Source organism: Martes martes (genome assembly GCF_963455335.1).
Source record: "Martes martes genome assembly, chromosome: 12".
Taxonomy (NCBI): domain Eukaryota; kingdom Metazoa; phylum Chordata; class Mammalia; order Carnivora; family Mustelidae; genus Martes; species Martes martes.
The window spans coordinates 28,844,336-28,862,418 of NC_137900.1; the positions used below are offsets into that span (position 1 = coordinate 28,844,336).

The 18,083-nt window shown below is 46.9% G+C and overlaps 1 protein-coding gene across 2 annotated transcripts in view; it reads left to right on the forward strand.

Moving 5' to 3' along the window:
- The first annotated feature begins 8,274 nt into the window (after positions 1-8,274).
- DAPK1 (death associated protein kinase 1) overlaps positions 8,275-18,083 on the forward strand; it is a 174,229-nt gene continuing 164,420 nt past the window's right edge. Inside the window, exons 1-2 of one of the 2 annotated variants that reach the window (XM_080819410.1) lie at positions 8,275-8,390; positions 9,060-9,229. In XM_080819410.1, coding sequence (XP_080675536.1) covers positions 9,168-9,229 — 62 coding nt within the window. In that variant the 5' untranslated portion in view covers positions 8,275-8,390; positions 9,060-9,167. Of the gene's footprint in view, positions 8,401-9,059; positions 9,230-18,083 lie in introns of both variants that reach the window. The other variant, XM_080819409.1, reaches the window with a different exon arrangement.

Here is an 18,083-nt window from a genome sequence, read left to right on the forward strand (position 1 = left end):
TCACTAAGTCTATACAAGCAGAAAACACCAATTTTATAGGTGTATAAATTTTAAGTTCTTGGTGGGAGAATACAGCATTGAATGGGTCAAAGACTATTGCTCTATTTGCAAATCTTCAAGCTGAAAGAACCTTCTGGAAAGATTTATGACAAGTTTGTCTTTTTAAAAAGCGATGTTTCTATAAATCCTACCAAACTGCTATGAATAAGGCTGTAAATCACTTCACTGACTTGAGTAATGGGACTTGTATTTCATGAAACCAGTCCAAGAAACCCAGAGGCTTTCATTGATATTGAATCTTCTGTAATATTTAATACCTATCTGCCCCTGAAAAGATGAATTTTGATAATGACTGAAAATATTTTTTACCATAATTTTTGCTGAAAGGAAAAACAAATAGAAATCAATGGTATTAGGTCCGATGGTTTTAAAGAGGTTTATTAGTCACCAGCAGAGGAAAAAAAAAATTAGAAGCAGTAGAAAATAAGTATAACCACATTCACTAAATTGATGTAGCTGTAAGTTCAGATTTTATCTGCAATTGTGATTAGTACATCCAGTTCTAATGGATCAATAATCTTGAGTGTTTCTTTCTGCATGACTTTTTTTTTTCTGTCTTGCTTTGAATTTGTTGGACAAAGGAGAAACTCCTTTGAATGATCTACTCTTCTTTCCAATTATAGCCATACATTCTCATAGGGAAATGGAGAACCCGGTAGCTAACTATGCTAAAAACCCACCAGCGGGTAGCTCCCGTGGGGAGAGAAGGGTACTTGACCCTTTAAAATATCCCACATTTGCATATGATAACCAAGAGAGCTAAGTGTACAGCTGTGTAGAGGGAGCCCTGTGTGCTTTTAGTTAGGGACCTGACTGACATTCTGGGCCATGAGCTTTATAAGTGTTGTCTGTGTTACCAATCTTTGCCTTGGGTAGTGTCAGAACCTAGAAGAAACTGGGCCATGCACAAAAGAAATCAGGCTAAGGGCAATAGTAAACTTTGTAGCCCCAGACGTTTATAATGTCCTGTGGCCTTTCAGATCCTGGTCAGCGATTTGCGTGTGTTTATGTACACCCTACTTGACTTCACAAAGAATTGATGGGGGTCGGAGATGCATTCAACACTTCAGGTACAATAAATGAAAATTGGAAAGAAGCTGAGTCAGAGGGGAAGCAGGGGCAGAGAAGGAGGCAAAATCCATTCCATGGGCTCTTAAATCTGAAGTCACGTACTCCATCTCAGAGGCCCTGGGAGGTGATGGGAAGCCTTAATCTTTATACCCTTGTACTACCAAAAAAAGATGAGTCTGGAGCAATGGTGGGAAAAGGGGTCAGAAAGGTGCTTCGAATAATTCACAGTTCAGAACCATGTGTGTAACCTGCACTTGGTATTTTTTGTGTGTGTGCATATTCAACTCTATTATAGAAAACAAGAAAATAAATGAGATGGATGAAATTCACATCTATTAGCATGGATAAGGAAGTTTATAGAAAACAAGAAAATAAATGAGATGGATGAAATTCACATCTATTAGCATGGATAAGGAAGTTAGTAACCCTGTAAGACCAAGAAGACAGCAAATATTCATTGAGCATTATATAGAGAGGCATGTAAGGCACTCAGGATTCACGAGGTCTTAATTCACTACCCACTGGTGGTGCCCGTTCTGGTCCCAAGAAACACAAGTAAACAAGTAAACACAAGTAAAACCTGCTTATCAGGTTAGTTGGCAACCTATAGCTACTGACCAAGCATACTTACCCCTCTGTATTTGCTTGGGTTGATAGTTTCCGTTCCCAAGAGTTCTGACCCCAAGTGCTCTTTCTAGTCCTCCATCCTATTCCCATCTACTTCCTGCCCTGGCTTCCCTGGTGGACGCCAGAATCACCCTGTCTATCCCACGGGTCCCCATCCCTACCCCAGGGCACCTCTAACTTCATATCCCCGAGACCGACCTCATCTTCCCTTCCCCAAACAACTTGTCCTCCTGTATTTCAGCCCCCATGGCAGCAATATCTACCTAATCACTTCACCAAAAGCTTGGATATCACCCTGACCCTATCCTTTCCCTCAAGCACAAAGTCTTTTTATTTCCACCTCCTTAAAGTATCTTGTTATTGTTCTCTACCCATCATCTCTGAGCATGTGCCAAATTAATGACATAATGGGCAAGTCTAATAGACAAGGCTGTCAAAATCTACCTTGGTTTACCTCTTTGCTCTTACCTAAGTCCTGGACATGGTGGGAAAGACCCTTTCTCTCGCTCTACTCTTCCTTTTTGCCTTTTCACAGCCTGAGCTCTATTGCTTAGAGCTGAATGATCCATTATCTATCCCTAATCTGTGATTTTACCCTCACTATTTTTTTCTGTCTAGATGCCCTTCTTTCCCACCCTTGGCACCCCCTAATCCACCACCCCATCACACACCATTTTATTCTGCCAACTCTTAATCTTTTTTTCATGTTTTATTAGGAAGTCAGCTCTTCTAGGAAACTTCCCTAAAACCCCAGGCCCACCCTATCATTACCCTCCACCCTTGACCTTTATTGAATTTCATGCACTCCCTTCGTGTTTTCACAGCAGTCTGAGATTCTGCTCTCATTACACTAGCAATCAGGGTCCCAGAGGAAGGAGATGGCGCTTGCTAATTAGGATGATTCAGAGAGGTGTGGGAGAGGGGCAAGGGAACCATAAGGGATAGGGTAGGAACCCAGGTTAGTAACCGTTGATCTGGCACCCACTCTAGGTCCAAACAGACAAGGTGAGATTGTGGTTACTGACAGCCTAGACAGAGAAAATCATGTGGGAAAGGTTATCTGATGAAGACCAGTGACCTTTGTTTGACAGTGACCAAAGGCAACCTTTCTGTGAAGAAAACAGAAGAGTGGGGCGCCTGGGTGGCTCAGTGGGTTAAAGCCTCTGCCTTCGGCTCAGGTCATGATCCCAGGGTCCTGGGATCAAGCCCCACATTGGGCTCTCTGCTGAGCAGGGAGCCTGCTTCCCCCTCTCTCTGTCTCTGCCTGCCTCTCTGCCTACTTGTGATCTCTGTCTGTCAAATAAATAAATAAAATCTTTAAAAAAAAAAAAAAAAGAAAGAAAGAAAGAAAGGAAGGAAGAAAAGAAAACAGAAGAGTAACTCTCCTGGCTTCATTCTCCTCTTTTCTACCGGACTTCATACCAGGGTTTGCCACTGGCCAAACCAACCAGCAGGCAGAGGACAAGGAAATGAGTTAAATAATCTCATAGCCCAGCCTGGTGACCTGTAAGTTTGGAGAAGGGTAGAGATAGGCTTTAGAGAAGTTACCGAATTATATCTAGCACAATCACATGGTAATGAAACTGTCTTCTTTGTTCATCGGGCTCCTTCATTAACCTGAGTTGCTTGAGGATAGAAAATATTTCTTTTATCTCTGCATCCTCGGTATCTAATATATACTAGATAACACGTGCTTATGGAATACGGGGAATTGGACATTACTTAGAGGGCTGTACTTACTGAGCATGTCCCACATGCTTTTTGGAATCCAGGGAAAGTGGAAAACAGAATGAGTTTTACCATTTTCATTGTCTCACGAAGAAGAAACATCATTTGTTCGAGAGAGATGAGTTACTTTAGTGCTCAGTACTGGGAGGGATTGGATGCAGTCTTGTGACTTCCTACATAAGAGATACTCGGCTGCATAATGGGCAGTTCCTCCAAGGGAAGCCACAGGTGCAGAAACAGTTTTCATAAGGCTGTTTAAAAACTATGAGCCCCTTGGGGGTGCCAGGGTGGCTCAGTTGGTTGAGCGTCTGACTTGGTTTCGGCTCTGGTCATGATCCCAGGGTCTTGGGATTGTGCCCTGAATACAGCTCCATGCTGGGCATTGGAGTCTACTTGAGATTCTCCTCCCTTTGCCCCTTTCTCTGCTCATGCTCATGCACACACGGGCTCTCTCTCCCAAATAAATAAATCTTTAAGAAAAATTTAAGGGGCACCTGGGTGGCTCAGTCGGTTAAGCATCTGCTTTCAGCTCAGGTCATGATCCCAGTGTCCTGGGATTGAGTCCCAGGATGCATCCGGCTCATTGCTCAGCAGGGAGCCTGCTTCTCCCTCCCTCTGCCTGCCGCTCCCCCTGCTTATACTCTCTCCCTCTTGCTCTCATTCTCTCTCTCTCTGGCAAATAAATAAATTCTTTTTTAAAAATTAAAAAAAATAAAATATAAGCCCCTGTACATTTGAAACTTATACAACATTATATGTTAACTACACTGGAATTAAAATTTAAAAAAAAAAAAAAAGAGAAGAAGAAGCCCTTGATAAAAGCCAAAGACTTGTTATTAAAAAGTAATCAGAAGGTGAACTGAAGTAATGTGGTCCACTCTGATAGATCTTAGAATATCTTGCCTCTACGTGGTTTGGCCTCAGACTTCAAACCTCACCCCCTAAATAAACCTCAAGTGTAGTCCTCGCTGGGTCTCTCTTCTCTTACCAGCCAACAGAAGAGAAGGATCAACAAAGAAACTCGCATACACTGAGGGACCATGGGTCCATCAGAGGGCAGAAAGTTGACTCCCTGAATGATTACAGGGGAACAGAGCCCTCTGTCTACCTCTCTACCTCCTGCAAACCTCTGTGCTGAGAGCAAGAAATATAATTCTAATTTGTTAGAACTCTTAAGTTTTGTTGGGCTTTATACCAGCAGTTATTTTACAGATATGAAAAAAATGTTCTAACTTCTATGTCTGAGTCTGTTTTTTCTTTTTTTTAAAAGATTTTATTTATTTATTAGGCAGAGAGATAGAGATCACAAGTAGGCAGAGGCAGGCAGAGAGAAAGGGGAAAGCAGGCTCCCTGCTGAGCAGATAGCCCGATGCGGGGCTCGATCCCAGGACCCTGAGATCATGACCTGAACCGAAGGCAGAGGCTTAACCCACTGAGCCACCCAAGTGCCCCTCTGAGTCTGTTTTAAATGGTGTCACCATGATTATCATAATCCATTGTCCATATTCATAATCAGTTATTTTCACAGAAGTCCTTTCCAGCTTGAATCTCATGATTTTAGAATTACTGTATTGCTGCCTTCCCTCTGAGAGATGCCTCTCAGAGCCCTTCTTGCTTGGAACATGATAGAAAATACACAACATCGTGATGTATTTTATAATGTACGAAGTCCTATTTCATGTAATGTCTCTCTATATTCTCCCAGTAAATCAGAGGAATAATTCAGGGGTCTGTTATTGTCCCCATTTTGCAGGTGATGAAACTGATACTAAGATTAAGTATAAACAAACAAAAAAAAGTGGTAACAGCTAATGTACAGATTTCTTTGAAGATTAAGCAAGAGAATAATTTAGTCTACCTGGCATCTGGTACACGTTGAGACTTTTCTTCTTTTCTTCCTAACTCTCTGATAAGTTATTTATTGCTGTGTAACAAACCACCCCAAAATAATGAGTTAAAAGAATAACCATCATTGATGCTGCTCCCAGAGCCAGGGCTGTGAAAACCCGAGTAGCTGGGGGTGGGGTGAGGTTGGAACAGCTGGCTTCCTTGGGTTTCTTTCTTTCTGTGGTCTCTCCACATGGTCTCTCCACATGGCAGCCCCAGGGTAACCATGGCAGCTGAAGGCTTCCAGTGAGAGCAGAGGGAGTGAGAGAGTAGAGCGAGAAAGAGAGAGCCAGAGTGAGTTACAGAGAAGGAGAGGGTGAGGCAGAAGCTTGTAATGCCTTATGACCTAGCCTTGGAAGGACATTATGCTGTCTCATTTCCGTCACATTTTCTGAGAAGCAAAGCATAAGGGCCAGCTCATGGTCATGGGGAAAAAAATTAGACTCCACTTCTTGATTGAATTTTTGGTCATGTTTTTTTAACTACCACATTTTCCTTCTCTAAAATGCTTGCCTGAATGAATGCAAACACAAAGCTCAGAATATAAGGGTCACACCCAAGGTCATTCAGCCCTCAAATGGTTCCACCAATACTAGATTATATTTTGTGACTCCTACCTCCATGCACTTCCCAGAATCCCAGAAAATCTCGAGTGATTAGCATGCAGAACCTGGTAGGCAAGACATGCTAGCCCCCAAACACACCCAATGCTCACTGCCTTGGAAAACACACTTACATTTATTTTGGAGGAAAAGTATTACCCAGAAAGCAGTCATCCATGAGCACTTTCCAAGTTTCTCCCAAACATCTGTGTTTAAAATTTTCCCCCCAACAGATGTATTCATTTGCATTTCCCCCAGATGAATCACTTTTTTTGTTGTTGTTATTTTTTGACTGTATTTCTCACCTCTTGAGATCCTTTGGTATTAATTCTCAAACCCACCACTTAGGTTGGTACTGTCTCCTGATTTGGAACCTTCCCTTTCTTCTATTATCATGAACATTTGCCCTTCCTGTGGGCCACTAAATGAAATGTTCTTTAAGCGGATGGTCTGAGGAGCACCTGGGTGGTTGAGTCCATTAAGCATCCCACTTTTGGTTTGGGCTCAGGTCATAATCTCAGGGTGGTGAGGCTGAGCCACACCTTGGGCTTCTGCTCAGCAGTGCGTCTGCAGGAGATTTTCAATGCCCCCCCCCTCGCCCTCCTACCCTACCCTGCTCTTATTAGCGTGCCCCCTCTCTCTTTCTGTCTAAAAATAAGTAAAATAAACGAAATTTTTTTTGAAAAGAGGACAGTCTGATAGGTCTGAGGGGCATTGTGGTTTGTTTTTGTTTTTGTTTTGGCAATAGGCCAACATTTCTAGAATTGAAACTTCTGTTGACCCAGAGAGAGTTTAAAACTCATTTTAGAAAATCTGGGTTACTTGAACAGTGATATAACTCTGAAATCTCAGAGGGCTCACATAGTGCCTACAATTCTAAGCAGTAAGGTATATTTCCATGTAGGAGCTTTCCTGTTTGGGGATCCCCAGGAGTCTCTATGGGAAACCATCCTTTCTCCTTCCCAGACCCAAAGTCTTGATGGGAACATGGGGTAGGAAAAAGAGAGAGTGGAGGAGTCTCCAGGAGATCTCTGTGTGGGCGTCTCTGTGTAGACCAGCACACTCTTCAGAGACATAATGCAAGCCCCAAGGGTAGTGCTATATTTTCTAGTTAAAAAGTAAGAGGTTAAATTAATTTTAATAATAGATTTTAGTTAACTCAGTATATCCAAAATACTATCATCTGAACATGTAGTTATTTAAAAAAATCCACGAGATACTTTTCATTCTTACTTCTATACCCAGTCTTGGAATCCGATGTGCATTCCACACTTCTTGAACACTTCATTTGGGACTAGCCACTTTTCAAGTCAATAGCCTATACCATATTGAAGAGCACACATAAACCCTTCGTTTCTATTGCTCATTGGTCCTCTGAGACCTCAATCTTTTCTCTGTTTGCATACCTTCTTATCATTCAGATCTCAGCTCAAAACACCTATTCCGGAGAGGAAAGACAAGTAAATTCGACCCACTCCCTCCCTGCCCTCCTCTATCCATTCTCCTGTGTTACTGTCTCCCTAGAACTGATCTCTTCTGAAATGATCTTATTCATTTGCTTACATATTTCTTTTCTATCTTCTCCACCAGAATGTAAGTTTCACGAGGGCAGGGATTTTTAAAAATTTATTTTGGTATCTTGAGTTCCCGGGGCCGAGCACCGTGCCTGGCACATGCCAGGCGCTCAGGACACATTCGCTGGACGAAGGAGTCGCACTTCTCTGGAACGCGGCGGAAGGGGGCAGCCGAGCGGCGTGCACAGGTGGGGCGCTCACGACGCGCGCGGCGCTCCCTCGGCTCCAGGGTGGGTGTGGGTGAGTGGGTGTGGGTGAGTGGGTGTGTGCGGGGGTGTGCGCGGTAGAGCGCGCCAGCGAGCCCCGAGCGCGGAGCGGGGAGGAGCAGTCAGCGCTGCGCAGAAAACGCAGCGCCCGCCGGGCCGGGCAGCTCGGAGGTGGGTGGGCCGTGCCGCCAGCCCGCCCGCGGGGTCCCCATTGGCCGCCTGCCGGCCGCCCTCCGCCAGAAAGGCGGCGAGGAGCCGAGGGGCTGCTCCCGAGCCGGAGGGGGAGCGCCCGACCGAGCCGACGCCGGGGCGGACGCGTGGGATCCGCGCCCACCATTCGCTCCCTCCCCGCGCTCCCGCCGCCGCCCCGCTCGTCTCCGGCGCTGGCGCCCTCGGTCTGCCTCCGACAGCCACGGAGGGACCCGGGCAGCTCCCGGGCGCCCGGGGTGAGTGGCCGCGCGCGCGCTCCCCGGCCCCTCCCCGGCCCCGCCGCCTGCTTTTGCTTTCGCGGCGGCGGCGCGGCGGGGTTTGCCTGGGCAGCGCCCAGGGCAACCGGGAAGGCCCAGGAGGGGGCGGCTGGACTGCGGGGAGAAACGGGGTCGCAGCCAGGAGGCTCCCCCTGCCCCGAGGGCCGGGTGGGAACAGGTGGCGCGGGCCGGGCCGGGCGCTTTGTGTCGGGGCGCGGAGACCGGGAGCGGGCGACCGCGCCTCCCTCGGCAGCTCCCTTTCCTCCCCTGCTCCCCCGGGCGGCCGTACGCCGGGTCGGCCGGGTAACGGGGCGGGAGTCGCCAGGAATGTGCCTCTGGGGACTGCCTGGCTCGAGGGAGGAGCGGGGGTGGCCGCGGCGGCCGGGGAGTGCGGGAGCCGAGAGGTGGCGCGGGGGCCCGGGGGCTGCTGTGCCGCCGCAGGCCGGAGGGGGATGCTTCCAGCGAGGCGCGTTCCGCCCGGGCGAGGGCTTCATTCTCCCGCGGCGCTCCCGGAGGTGGGGAGCTGGGTGGGCGTGCGTGTGTGGGGAGAGGGGAGGCGGGGAGGCCAGTCACTTCCGGAGCCGGTTCCGATCCGCGCCGAGCGCCGTGCTTTCGCCGACGCGGACCTCGGGGTGCGGTTGTGCCCGGCTCCACGCGCGCGCGGGCGATGCGGGGCTGGGGGACGTCCCTGGCGCGGGTTTAACAAAGGGTGCGCCTCTCCACCCGGCGGGGCGGGGCAGCCGGGGAGAGGTGGTCCTCGGGAGGGGCTCTGAGCTGGGGAGGACTCCTTCGTTTTCGGGTTGTCATTGTATTATTATTATTGCTATTATTTTAAAGGACTGGAGACCGATGCATGAGGGGCCCACGGAGGCGCAGGAGCGGTGGTGATGGTGTGGGAAGCGGAGCTGAAGTGCGCTGGGCTTTGGTGAGGAGTGACAGTTTATCATGACTGTGTTCAGGCAGGAAAACGTGGATGATTACTACGACACCGGCGAGGAACTTGGCAGGTACGGGGGGAGGGGGGGTGCCGGAAGCGCATGCTACTGGGTTGTGCGAATGCATAATATTGGGGGCAGTGGGCGGTAGACAAATGCAGTTTGAATCAGGCGGCTCCCTCTCCCTTCCAAGAGATGTGCAAATTATAGAGAAGAGTTGCTAGTCCAGCGCGTCCTGGGGTCCAGAAATAAAGCCGCTAATCCTATGATGGAAGAGGCAATTTCAGTGCTAGATTATGCTGCAAACGGTATTGATCAAGACCCCTGGACAGGAGCAGATTTAATTGTCTGCAGTAATTCTTGTCAGCTTTTGCAGTTCCGAGATGAGGCAAAAGCTTAGTAAGATATATTTACATCTGTTGTTTGGTCTTGTATGTGACTTGAACAGCGTACCGACGAATTAGTAGGATTTAAAATATTCATGCTTTCTCTCTTTGAATTTTCAGAGTAACGCGCGAGCAAGTATGGGTAGGTCATATATGGAGACTTGCCCGATGTTGGTGTTGGGTTTGGATTTTGAAACTTCCTCCAGCCAGGGATTTAATCACCCTGTTGGTGTTCCTGGTTGCTTTGGTTTCCTTTACAATGTTAAATTTGTAACAGATAAAAGATTGAGAGTCTAATATGGCTATCTGGATTCAGAGCATACTTCCATTGGCTGCAGGAGCTGTGACTCTGAGGGCAAAGTCGTTCAGTTTCTGGTGAACAAAGAATGATTATTTTGAGGCGTCTCAGGGCTGGCTCAGTTTCCCCTTGACTGGTTATTTGACAGGATGTGTTGAGCTCTGGTCTAAGTAGCACAAAACCCAGTTTTCACACCTAAATTTAGGTTCAGCATAAGGATTTGATTTTAGTGGATATGTTTTCAGTGAATGATCTTGAAACAAACAGAAAGTGTGTATTTACTTACACTTGTATCAAAATATGTATTTTTCCATATTCACCTGATGTCCTGATCGTAAGCTTTTTTTTTTCTTTTTTTTTAAAGAAGGAAATTCAAAAGAACCCACACCCTAGGTTACCTAATGGGAATTTCCAGTGTGGAGATTAACAAAAATTTTTTACAAGTTCAGATAAGAATGGGGAATAAAAGCCATTTTAAAAAAGATTTTAGTTAGTTATTTGACAGAGAGAGGCATAGCGAAAGAGGGACTACAAACAGGGGGTCGGGGAGAGGGAGAAGCAGGCTTCCCCCCACGCTCCAACAGGGAGCCCGATACAGGGCTCAATCCCAGGACCCTGGGATCATGACCTGAGAAGGCAGACACTTAACCGACTGAGCCACCCAGGCGCCCCTAAAAGTCATTTTTTTTTAAGATTTTTATTTATTTATTTGACAGAGAGAGATCACAAGTAGACAGAGAGGCAGGCAGAGAGAGGGAGGGAAGCAGGCTCCCCGCTGAACAGAGAGCCCGATGCGGCACTCGATCCCAGGACCCTGAGATCATGACCTGAGCCGAAGGCAGCGGCTTAACCCACTGAGCCACCCAGGCGCCCCTAAAAGTCATTTTTAAAAGGTTACTGTAACAAAGTATTTCTGTATGTGTTTAATATCAACTCAGGATGTCACTGAGAGCCTGCATTTAGGAGGAGCTTATGATATATTGGAGATTTTCTGAGGGAATAAGGAAGAAGGAAAGTTCTGAAAAATCATATTTCATGGATATGTTTAAGATTAAGGTTTAAGGGTGTGTGGTTGAAGTACTTGTTTTAACTAGAATTAAATCACTTTATTCCTGTGGTTTTCCGCAAAGCAAGTGGTATATGGAGTTTTCCTTTGAGTTTCCCCACTGGGGAAAAAAATGGTGAAAAAATATATTTTAATTCCATTTGTGTAGTGTGGCCTCATTATATAAATTCTCTTAGAAAGAGGGGTGATTAAAATTAGGTGAGCCGATTGCTTTATGGATTAAGTATATGACCTTATTTTCTGTAAGATCTTTTGGTAGAATTATGTGTTATGAGAAAGAAAGAAAAAATAACCAAAGTCTCCCTAAGGCTGGTGGGGGCGAGGGTTGTGATCTTCACTTAGTGGGCGAGATGACAGGCCCTTTGCCTCTGAGCTGGAAGGTGGCATGCTCCGTTCTCACTACATTTAGCTTTGACTTTTGTCTTGGTCTCCGTTTCTATGTAGAGCTTTCTCCCCACCATGTAAGACTAATTGACACCTCGTTGATGGGCTGATTTAATTTGTGTGACCTGTGGATTTGAGAGAAGGGCTCTGAGAAACTGGGAGTTGGGGGTTTTTTAAATAAAATATATATTCCATCCATCCGATACAGCTGCTTTTGCTTTGCCTGAAAATGAGGAAAATGGTTGATTTGAGGGGGAAGTTTTTTTTTTTTTTCCAAGCCCTGCGGTTTTTACATCTGCCTTGGAAATAACCACTTCCTGAAAACAAGTCCTGAGCTAAGACAGAGATGAAGGAAAGAGCACAGAAATGGAAATGGGCAGATAAGGAGCACAGATGCAGGGCCCTTGTGAGCAGTGAGTTATACCCAGACCGGTGTACGTTCTACACTTGACCGGCATGTCTTTAGGAGTCATCAAAGTAATAGGTACTCTTGTCGCTTATGCATATGCTGAGACCAAGTCCATAGCCAGAGGAGGTGAGATGGGTGCGCTCAATATTATTACCATTATTGCTTTACTTTTAGGAAAACCAACAGAGTACCTTCTGTACGAGTGTCTGTGTGTCTGTGTGGACTGCCATAAAAGCTCTCTGTCCCTGTAAAGAACTTTATAAAGTAGTCTGATTGTCACAATAATGATCCAGCAGAGAGACCCCTGGACAGAGATCCTGGTTCAAAGTCTGGCTCTGCAACTTGCTAATTACCTTGAGTAAGTTCCTTACCCTCTCTGACCCTCAGGATCTTCATTTTGTTGTTGTTGTTGTTAAAGATTTTATTTATTTATTTGGCACAGAGAGAGATCACAAGTAGGCAGAGCAACAGGCAGGGGGTGGGGGGAAAGCAGGCTTCCCGCTGAGTAGGGAGCCCGATGCGGGGCTCGATCCCAGGACCCTGAGATCATGACCTGAGCTGAAGGCAGAGGCTTAACCCACTGAGCCACCCAGGCTCCCCTCAGGATCTTCATTTTTAAAACAAGTGGCCTACCGGTGCCTGGCTAGCTCAGTCAGAAGAGCATGTGACTCTTGTTCTCTGGGTTGTGAGTTTGAGCCCCGTGTTGGGTGAACACATTACTTAAATGAATACATAAAAACTTAGAAAAAAATAAAGTGAGAGGCTCAGTGCTTATGTTGTGGCTGTTTTGAAAATCACATAGTCTAACACATGTAGAAGTATTTTAACCCGCAGTAAAGCATTAAACCAAGGCAGATATTATCTGCAGGACTGACTGACACATGTGGGTGTTCCAGGCAGGCTAATAACTTGGCCTGCAAGTCAGTTTTTGTTCAGGCTTCTGTTTGCCAATTTTGGGAACAGAGGGAAAAAGGGTCTGGGAAAAGGGTCATGCGGGGGGAGGCACATTGATGGTCCCCTTGGCCTCCCCACTCTGAGTCCAAACTCCTGTTGTGAGCACCCCCCCCGCTCCCCTTTAGAAGACTGTATGGTGAGTCTTCAATTTTGTGTTGACTCCTGGAGGCCCTTTGGGGTCTCACTCTCCATCCGTAAAGCACTGCTTCCATCCCATGGAGTGATTTCTGGGAGGGGTTCTTGTGAACGGAGCCATAATAGCTGGGTCACTTTTAACTGCCTGGGGTACCCTTGCCACTCTTAGCAGCTGGAGCAGGCTGGCTTGTCCCGCCCTCGGGCTCCCCTTACATGGTGGTTCAGCCTAACGTGGGAGCCTTCTGGACATCTCGCTGAGCACCGCTTTCCTCTCCCGCCGTCTGACCTCACATGATCTTAAGACCGGGGCCCCGCCTCCTGAAGAACTTCCCTCCACCGTGAGTTCTCCTTCCGACGCGCTGTCTTGAAGCTCTCTGCTCTGCTGGTGCTTGACCACAGACTGTCGTGCCGTGGTCTTTTCTTCCCAGGGCATGCAGTGTGCTGTGTAACAGCGGGCGACATCTTGATCAGTGCCTGGACAAGCCATGCGGGTGGCCAGGTGCGGCGTTGGGACCATGATGGGGATTTAAGACCTAAATGATGATGTGGGCACTCATGCTGATAGAGTGGCAGTGTGTGGTGTGAGACAGCCTTGGGACACTCATTTGGAAAGTGGGGAGACACCTACCTTTGTAAGGTGTTGTGGGAATGAGAGACTGTGGCTGTCAACACCTGACACGCTGTCCCTGCCTGAGGTGTTATTTTTAATAACCTCTTGTCCCCATCCCAGTGTTTCCCACATTGGAGAGTCATTGTTTAGATGATTACCTGCTTTCCTCACAGTTTGTCCCCGGACTGTGACCTTGGACTTGCTCATCGGTGTGTATCTCTAAGGCCAACTTAGATACTCATCAGTAGGCGCTCAGTAAATGCTTGTTGATGGGATGAATAGATTGTTGTATGTGAAGCACTGTGAACACACACACACACACACACACGTGCACACATGCGTGTACGTACGTATGGCCCTCAGTAAGGGATGACCCCGGTGGGGATGAGCTTAGGAGGTCAAGGGCTGCGACTCCTAAGAGTGGAAACTGCTCTTCCATTTGTGTTCTCTGTGCCTGGACAGTAATATGCGCCGCAGCCAAAATGTCCAAGGCCAAGGTCCGTTTTAAACGAAACAAAGTGGAGCATTAGATAATTTACGTCAGTTTGGATGGTGGCTGGAAGCTTAATAATTCAAATTTAAAACTTTCTCATTCTGGCATACAATCCATAGGCATTTTATTTTGTTTTATTTTTAAAGATTTTATTCATTTATTTGACAGAGATCACAAGTAGGCAGAGAGGCAGGCAGAGAGGGGAAAGGAATCAGGCTCCCCGCTGAGCAGAAAGCCCGATTCAGGGCTCGATCCCAGGACCCTGGTATCATGACCCGAGCCAAAGGCAGAGGCTTTAACCCACTGAGCCACCCAGGCGCCCCCCCATAGGCATTTTTTTTTAATATTTTTTATTTATTTGACAGACAGAGATCACAAGTAGGTGGAGAGGCAGGCAGAGAGAGAGGGGGAAGCAGACTGTCTGCTGAGCAGAGAGCCCAATGTGGGGCTCGATCCCAGGACCCTGAGACCATGACCTGAGCCGAAGGCAGAGGCTTAACCCACTGAGCCACCCAGGCGCCCCCACCCCCCCCATAGGCATTTTAATTGAAGTAAGGCTTTGTCCTAAACTCCAGGAGTCAGCATACGTCTTTCATTTGGTTTGCTGCGGATCACTGGGTGGGTTCGTAGAATTACGGCAATCCTGTGTGGCTGGAAGGAGGAAAGACTTCTTGGCCTGTTTTCCCTTTGGAAGGGGGGGATCTCAGGCCCACCTGGTTGACTAGTGAGATCATCCAGTAGGACTGCACTGAATGTGACTTTTTTTATTTGCCTTTTTCTGCTTCCGTGTGCCCTCAGATGTTTCCTCTGACAGGAGAGGCTGCAAAGTTTTAAGAGAGATAAGATTCAAATAGATGCATTACAGGTGATGTTCAGTGATTTTTTTTTTTTAGGTTGAAGTGTAGTCGACACACAATGTTACATTCATTTCAGGTGTACAACATAGTGATTGATGGCTCTGTGTGTTATGATATACTCACAGGGTGGCTGTCCTCTGTCACCCACTGTACAACACCATTATGGCATCATCGACTACATTCCACACTCGGTGACTTTGAATTCTGTGCATTTTAGGATGGTCTAATCATAGTCTTCCAGGCTGTGAAGGGAGGGCACAATGATGGCCGTGAGGGGCAGTTTGGCTGGATGCTTGCTTGCCGGCACTGGAAAGGCATCCCTGGACCACCCAGGCGGGCATCATTTAGGTCCGATGGGACCAGAAACACAGGGGGTTGAGGTTTTATTGCTGGGGAGCTGAGAAGCAAGAAGCTTCAGTTCCCCTATTCCCTGTTACCCCAAGCCTGTATCTTACCAAGCCGCTTGGAAACCTAAGGCCCTGTAACACTGGCTGCCTCTCCAAAGCCTTGGAAAACACACATCAGGCTCACAGAGATGGGTGCTCCGATTAATTCCAGTAATTACATATGGAGGTTTTAAAAGGGGAGGTGACAGGGTCAATACGTTCTCTGACCTTCTAGCAAAGTTGTGATCCCTTAAAGGCAAAGACCATTTCCTCCCAGGCAGAGTGGGGCTGAGGAGGGCCTCTGGGTGGAGAGGCACAGACGTGTTGCCCGATACTCTTGGAGATGATATGGTGGGAGGGCAAGGCCCAAGCCCTGTGAGCTACAAGGTCAGTTACATCGTCTGACCTCTTTGAAGCCTCCCTGTCTTCCTACAGGGAGATGTGTTACCAACTTTCACCCTGAATTCTAGGCAGCTGCTGTGTGTGCCCACACTAGCTAGGTATTTTGTATGAATGCAATAAAACATGATTTTAGTAGAAACCTATTACTGATCATGAGACGAAGAAGCCACATCCTGGTGGAAAGGAGGGGCGTGCCTTAGCGAAGACCCCTCTGCACCCGGACCTGGAAGAAGCTGGGAGTCATCTGTGGGTCCTCCCTTCCCATTTCATCTGGTCGGTGCTTAGACAGGGCCGGTGTCTCAAGCAGCTGATTAGAAGGTAGCAAGAGGTGGGCCCGAACCCTGCCTAGGCCTGCTTCGAATGTTCTTTACGCTTGTTAGGATTTGGCAAGATATTTAAGAGAGGTGACCTGGGCAGCCGGCTACTGCCAGTCCGTTTTTAATATCTGCCTTGGAGAGGGTGGTTAGGAGCAGCTAGTAGCCAACTTCCCTGAAGGCTGGATTCTTCCCCACAGCCAGAGGCTTACTCTGAGCTCAGAACTCTCCTGGCCACTTTCCTGCACACAGAAACTTCTTTTGTTTTCCCTTGTGCCCCACGGTTATGAATGATGTTCGTGTGTGGCATGGTTTGACCCAACTCCCCAAGTTAATAGTTCAGCTTTTTAGAAAGTTCACAGAACACTCTTCATATTACTGAACCTTTGAATAACATCATGTGTGAGAGACACGGCTCTGCCCAGTGGGCCATCCCCTAAGTGACAAACTATTTCATGTTTCACGAAGTGGCTCTGGTCTGTCTGGGGTAGGGCTGCTGTGCCGTTGCCTGAGCCTTTATGTGGAAGGCAATACTTAATTGTTTTGCTTTGGTTTATTGAGGTAAATTATCACAACAGAAAGCCTCATCTTTCAGCCTTGAAAGAGATGATATGACCATATAATTATTTATAGTAAACCCAATTTATCACTTTATTAACATTCTAAATGAATTACTTTAAATGGGCAGTTAGAGAGAGAGGATGGAAAAAAATATTGCCATCCAGTTTGTCTACAATATCTAAATGGGATTAAAACAACTGGGTCCATGTAATAAATCTTTCTTAGGTAACCCATCTCGTTTATTGCCTCTCTCTTTTTAGGTGACGTTAGAAGCTAGTATGGCTTACAGGTCACACTGGTCACTTAAGTGTCATGTTACCTCCCCCTGAGAAATGACCATGGGGATCACCCCCCTGTTCTACGACCTTTCAAGTGTGAGCTTAAGGAATTTTATTCAACTGTATATGTTCAGAGATGTCAGGACAGGAGGTGGGGTGAATGTTGTAGATTTTTTTCCCTTTATAAACACATTCAACTTTGGATGAGGAACATAATGTTTGAGCAAATGAATGCTGGAAACTGCTGATCTCTGGTGTTTGAAAAGTTTTTATTGATGGTTTTCAGCTGGGAAATTTGGCTCTGAGTGTGGCCTCTCTTTGGGGACATATTTTCTGTCAAAACTACCTAATTATTGTTATTATGATCTAATGTGACGAACGAGGCTGGTTTCTCTCAAGTAGTATGGATATTGTAAGTGTTCACCTGCAAGGAATGAGCTAATTTCCATTCTTTCCCGTAGTTCAAGAGCACTTTCTGCAGCTCGGCGTTTCCTGCCTTTGAAACCACGCACACTTTTCTTTGTAACTTAAAAAATCAGGAGTTTTGAGACCTTACTTCCATCTTCCGTGCTCATGTTGCAGGCCCTTGAGGGTAGAATTTTCCAGTTGAAAAATAAATGTAAGGGGCCCGTGGGTGGCTCAGTGGGTTAAGCCTCTGCCTTCGGCTCAGGTCATGATCTCAGGATCCTGGGATGGAGCCCCGCATCTGGCTCTCTGCTCAGCAGGGAGCCTGCTTCCCCCTCTCTCTCTGCCTGCCTCTCTGCCTACTTGTGATCGCTCTCTCTCTCTCTCTGTCAAATAAATAAATAAAATCTTAAAAAAACAAAAAGAAAAAGAAATGTAGGGAAAATAAGCAGTGCCCCTTTTTCGATCTGTCATGAAAAGGATTAGCTCTTCCTCAGCCTGTGACCAGGCTGCATGTGCAGAGGGTAGGTAGGACTTGGGTGAGGCAAGGAACAAGAAGGAGGGATCTGTTGGGACAAAGAGGGAGTGGCTTGGGGCAGAGGAGATCAGTCCTTGGAGCTGACTGAGGCCTTTGCTTCCCACCCTCCTCTGAGAAGTTGCTTTGCCTCATCTGTGCGGAGCTCCAATTTTTTTTGTTGATGGTGGTGCCGTCTGTGGTTTCTAGTAAGCAGTGTAGGTATGTGTGTGTGTCTCAGACGCTGTCGAGAAGAGACTTTGACCAGCCAGCTGCTGATGTCTGAGATGCTGATTCGTACATGATACACAGAGGAGCTGTCTGTAGAAATTTGGTAAGCAAAACCCAAACCCAGACCTCTAACAGGTCACTTGCTACCTTACAAATGCCATTTTATTAGGATATAAATCAGTATAATTTGAAAGCAGAGCCTGCCCGGGGTTTCTCCTGTACACCTAGGGCGCGATTATACAA